We start from the raw sequence: 5,684 nt of genomic DNA on the forward strand, positions 1-5,684 counted from the left end.
CCCCCCGCCTCAGCGGCGGCGATGGTTAAGATTTCCTTTCTCTTGTCCTCGGTGCTCTGTGTTGATGACCGAGGTTTCCTTCCTACTCACATCCTTTTATCTTTAAACCGTGCTCTTGCCTTTTCAACTTACATATTCAAGGGTTATAACTACCCAGCACGAGTTTTAATAAAAGAACACTTTATTACACTCTGTAATGAGACTAAAATGTTTATATTCTCCGGCACAATGAAGTAGATCCGCATTTTAATTTACTTTTCGTTGTGTGACTGTATTTTCTACCCCGAGGGATGCTGAAGGCTAAACCCTTTGTGGTACTTCTTGTCGTAACAGCAACTGTGCATGGAGCTGGTTCCCATAATCAAGGGGGAAATGCGAAGGGAGGGAACGGGGCTCACAGGTTGAGTACTCCTTGGCCAGAGCTGGGCTGCAGCAGCCTGTGCTGAGCAAGGAGCTAAGCGAGTGTCCTGTGAGACCAAAGCTGTTGTGAGCAGCTGGAGTTCCGCCTTGTTACAGACTGGGAGAAGAACACTTTGAGAGTGGCAGAAGGACTTGGGGATCCTGGTGGACAAGAAGCTAGACATGAGCAAGCAGTGTGTGCTTGCAGCCCAGAAGGCCAACTGTGTTCTGGCTGCATTAAAAAAGGAGTGGCCAGAAGGGAGAGGGAGGTGATTGTTCCCCTCTGCTCAGCTCCTGTGAGACTCCATCTGGAGTACTGAGTCCAGGCCTGGGGCCCCCAGTACAGGAAGGATGCAGAGCTCTTGGAGCGAGTCCAGAGGAGGGCCACTAAGATGATCAGAGGGCTGGAGCACCTCTCCTATGAGGAAAGGTTGAGGAAACTGGGATGATTTAGCTTGGAGAAGAGAAAGCTCTGGGGAGACCTCATTGTGGCCTTCCAGTACTTGAAGGGAGCATGTGAACAGGAAGAGAGAACAGCTGTTTACGAGGGAAGATAGTGATAGGACAAGGGGGAATGGTTTTAAATAAGACTGGGGAGGTTTAGGTTAGATATTAGGAGGAAATTTTTCACGCAGAGGATGATGATGCTCTGAAACAGGTTGCCCAAGGAAGTTGTGGATGCCCCATCCCTGGAGGCATTCAAGGCCAGGCTGGATGTGGCTCTGGGCAGCCTGGTCTGGTGGTTGGCGACCCAGCACATAGCAGGGGGGATGAAAGTAGATGATCATTGTGGTCCTTTTCAACCCAGGCCATTCTATGATTCTATGATTCTATGATTCAAAGTTGTTTGGACTTTGTAACATCTGACCTCTTTTCTTTCTGTTTTACTTGGAATTGAAGGAATGTCCATATAGAGAAGAATGTCCAAATAGCAGAAGATGCAAAAGTGCTAAGGGAAGGATGCAGTCTGAGACACCATTACACCCCAGTGGCCATATTTCAGTGTTTGTAGTGAAACAAAACCACACAAAAAGCCAGAAAGAATTCAAGTAATTTGATGAAGCGCTGCTTTCAAACAATATAAGTTCCTCTGAATGTTGCAGTGCCAGTTCCAATCTGAGGATCAAAGGTATTAGGGGAAACATATCCTTATTGCAAAAGCCATTATCTCCAGATTTAAAAAACAAATAGCTGTTCAAATGCTGCCTTCATCTTGCCTGAGTAACAAAGCACTTTCATTCAGTTTCCTTGAAGGTTTAATTTATATGTTAAGCAAGAATTTTTGAGAGGCAGGATTATTTCATAAAATCATTTCTTTCTTAACTTTGCACAAATTCATTTAGTTATCCCACAGAGGGCATATTCCGTTTACAAAAACCAGAAAGCAATTCAAGGTAACCGAGGAGGGTTACTATTTGAAAACATATTGTTGCCTGAATTCATCCTCAGAGTCAGCTGGCACAGCTCAAATATTTGAAATAGAAACCTTTTCCGTTGTATTTGATTTGTTCTTTCACTCTTCATAGGTACAAGTGAGGAAATTTGGCAGTAGGATTGCATGCACTTACACTCCAGCACTGGATTGTTGTGACAAATCACTTTTCAGCTCTTTCTCATGAACACTTTACAGGAAAAACCCATCGACAAAGCAATCCCTGCTCATTAATCTCTTTGGCTGTGACTGAGCTAGGAGGGAGCCATGCCCAAAGCACTGGGTTCCATGCAGGGGCAGCCCAGCAGGCCGATGCAATTCCTGACACTGCTGAGCCCACCCTGGTGCTCCATTGCAGTTGTGGAGTGTTAGGCAACATGAGGCCATGGGTTTTCAGCATTCCAGCCTGGAATTGATGGGCTCAGTAGAACATCTCCCAAGCTGTGGGATATCTCCTACCGTTCAGGCAGCAGCACTCGCTGGGAGACCATTGCTGCTTCTTCTGTCACTTCAGTTCTCAATAAGGACTAGAATGCATGTGATTATCTGGGAAATGAAAGGCAGACAGTTTCTTCAGGAATTTTCAACATGGTTTGGCATATCCACAGTAACAGAACAAGCCCTTACCGCTATTCTCTGCTTTTACCTTCAAATGCAGAAAGCAATAGTCAACATAAATGGAAGTGATATCTATCCCTGGAAGTGATAAAATGTTGTGTGCTGTCATAACTTTGGCAGGCAACTGTCAGTCTTGTTACACATCAGGAAGACTTCAATACATTGCTTACTAAAGCAAAGGGCCTGATCTTGCAACCATGCAGTTCCACTGTCCACAGGTCATTCTGTAGTCAGTGGAGGCAAGGAGACTCCACATGGACATGAAAGTGGCTGGATTCAGAGCTCCAGCAAAGGAAACCATAAAGTGATGCTGAGACATGTGGGGTCAGAATCAGAGTTGGGCGTGAGCAAAAACAACAAGCATCAAGAAACCTCCAAGGCAGACAAAATGGCCCTGGAAAAAGTGTCCTCTGTAGATTCACAGGTTGCTTATAGCTTTCAACCACACAGGTAAATACAGCCCCTATATTGTCCCAGAAGCACTTGGGTGCCACTGCCACAGGTACCGTGTGGCCTAAAGGCCTACTTGGGTGTCCCTGCACAGCAGCCTGCTCTTACAGAAGGGCACATGCAGAGTAGCTGCCCAGGGCTGGGACAAGAGTCTGGCCAGGACAATTTACTTTCTGTGAAAGCAGCCAAGAGGAGGTTGTTCATAATAAGTAAGAAGCATCTATATATGACATTGCTCCCAAGTATAGAAACTCAGAAACTCAACCCTTAAGAAGAAACCTTGTGTGAGTCTGAGGAGAGCTCTGACATGCAAAAGGAATGTTGCAGGGCGGCACCAAGTTCTCCTCTCTGTCCCAAACAGAACACAAGGCTGATGCTCCATGGCAAAACAGCACCTTGTTCTGAAACATCCTGGTTCACTGTCCTCGCTCAGCACGTACCTTTCCAAGTAACAATGAGGATGTACTGTGCACACACATTGCTTCACTACACATATATGTGCTTTCCTTCTTCTAGTTTCAGTGGTGATTTTTTTGGTCTCTAAAATGATAATCAGTAAAAGAATGACATTTTGCAATCAAGTGTTGAACGCCTTTTTTATTTAAACATTAAATTACAAAAGCTTCTGGAACAAAGAAAGATGCCAAGGAGGAAAGAGCTGAAAATTCAGGTTGCATTTTCTCATTCATTGTGAAAGCAAAACACATTGGCAGCAGCAAGGCATTTTATAGAAAATTTTCAGATGGACAGTACAAACACCTTCCTGTCAGAATTGCCACTGAAATACCTTGCTGTCATGAAGCACATCCTTTATTTCCTTTTTTTTTTTTTTCCCTTGATCACACACCTTGGTATCGTCTGATTAGTTTTCACTGTGGGAACCAATTAATTATTTCAGAATTACTGTAATTCTTTACTGTTTGTCTCTGCTAATATAACACAATCTTCTTGGGAAAACCTCCAAACATGAGTTACTTTACCTTAATAAAACTGTCTACTGCCATTGTCAAAAGTTTTATTTGCACAAATATGTTCCTAATCTATGTTAATTTCATGCAATATATCTCTATTTTTTGGAATAAATACTGAAAACCATTTGAGAATATTCCCTTGGAATGCAAAAACCAAACATTATTTTATTTTAAGGGCAAGATTCCACCACCTTTATTTACAAGAGTAGCATCTTGCTCCCTCACTGCAAGCTAGAGGCTCAAAAGCAGTGAAAATCAGCATAGCCCCATTAGGATTTAATGCATCATATCAATTTCTATTAATGAAAACAGGGCTGAGTGGGTTTTTTGTGTTTTTTTTTTCCTGTGGAGTAATGCACTACCTATCACCAGTAAAGGTGCTCAAACATAGCCCTACATTTAATAATTTGGCACATTTACAACTGGCATTATTCATAGTAACCTATCAGATGACACAACAGTGGAGCTCTTCTGTAAAATAGAGGTTAAGCCTACAATTGTATGACTGTACATCTGAAGTATAAAAACCACGATATGTAGTACACTTGAACAGTTAAAAATATAACTTATTTTATTTGTAAACTATCAATGCAAGATACTTAGCAGCAAAGAAGCCATGTTCAATGTCTTCTGATCTTTTATAAAGATCTGTTGCTGTAAGTAATATAATCGTCTCCAAAACATCTGAGGTTACATGTAGAAACAATCAAGGCAATATTATTTGTACATATTATTAAACATGCAAAAAACTTCCTGAAGAATATTGCCCAAATGTAGAAAGTGGTCTGGATCTCAAATTTTCCTTGGTAGCATCTGCTTTGTAAGTATGGCTCACGTGTGGCTTTAGAGTCCTTCAGTTTATTTTGGAGAGTTGGCACCTTTAATAACAGGCTCCCTATTCAAATATGTGGCCCAGTAGACTAAGTTAAAAGTTCCAAACAGCACTGGAAAAATTATCCGGGACATTTTGTCGATCTTACTGATGCTGTTGTAAGTCTTTTTGCTTTCGGCAGGCTTTTCTTCCACAGACTTCACTGGAGCAGGAGCAGCGTTTGAGATGACAGAAGGGGCCGAGTCCTTTGGCATGTTTGGGGCAGGGGTCATCTTCCCAGTGCTGTACGTATTCGTTGATTTATTTCCCAGCAACTGGCGCTCTTTTTTCTTCTGTGAAAAGACCAAAATGTTAGATCACAGGAACGGAAAGTGGAAACGTTCTCAAGATGCAAACTTCCAAACCTAAGCACTGTAATCCATCATGCTAAAACAAATGTCTGTGGGCTACTCTGCCTTTGAGTCTCAAACAGCTGATTCTGTCTCAGTGTCATAGCCCTTACTCAAGCTAAACTTTCCTGACATCGGAGGTAATGAAGGGAGGCCAGCTGGACCTGGACCCATGGGGCATACATATTAGCAACTGCTTTTGTCAGGGCCACTGGCCCTGCAGCTGGGGAGGTTGTGACTTAGTACTAGTCAAAATGCCTTTGTCAAAGAGAAGGTGACAACCACACTAAAGGTTATGTGAATGACACTGTGCAACTGCTTTTTCTTTTAGGTACTTAAGACACATAGGATAAGCACCTTGATTTTAGCAGCTTCCAGGGCTTTTTTGCCATCCCATGCCCAACTCCTCTTGGTGAAATAGTTGACCGTTGCAAACTCAATCAATGCAGAAAATACAAAGGCATAGCAGACAGCTATAAACCAGTCCATGGCAGTAGCATAGGCCACTTTTGGCAAAGAGTTGCGGGCACTGATACTTAAGGTGGTCATGGTGAGGACTGTTGTCACTCCTGTAAAGGATAAAAAAAAAAAAA

The 5,684-nt window shown here is 42.8% G+C and overlaps 1 protein-coding gene across 3 annotated transcripts in view; it reads right to left on the reverse strand.

Moving 5' to 3' along the window:
• Window positions 1-3,732: 3,732 nt before the first annotated feature.
• GABRA5 (gamma-aminobutyric acid type A receptor alpha5 subunit) overlaps window positions 3,733-5,684 on the reverse strand; it is a 63,438-nt gene continuing 61,486 nt past the window's right edge. For all 3 annotated transcript variants that reach the window (XM_010727527.2, XM_010727540.2, XM_010727534.2), the window contains exons 9-10: window positions 5,449-5,660; window positions 3,733-5,034 (exon numbers count right to left, since the gene is read on the reverse strand). In XM_010727527.2, the coding sequence (XP_010725829.1) occupies window positions 4,729-5,034; window positions 5,449-5,660 (518 nt within the window). In that variant the 3' untranslated portion in view covers window positions 3,733-4,728. The remainder of the gene's footprint in view (window positions 5,035-5,448; window positions 5,661-5,684) is intronic.

Source organism: Meleagris gallopavo, chromosome 1 (genome assembly GCF_000146605.3).
Source record: "Meleagris gallopavo isolate NT-WF06-2002-E0010 breed Aviagen turkey brand Nicholas breeding stock chromosome 1, Turkey_5.1, whole genome shotgun sequence".
NCBI lineage: Eukaryota > Metazoa > Chordata > Aves > Galliformes > Phasianidae > Meleagris > Meleagris gallopavo.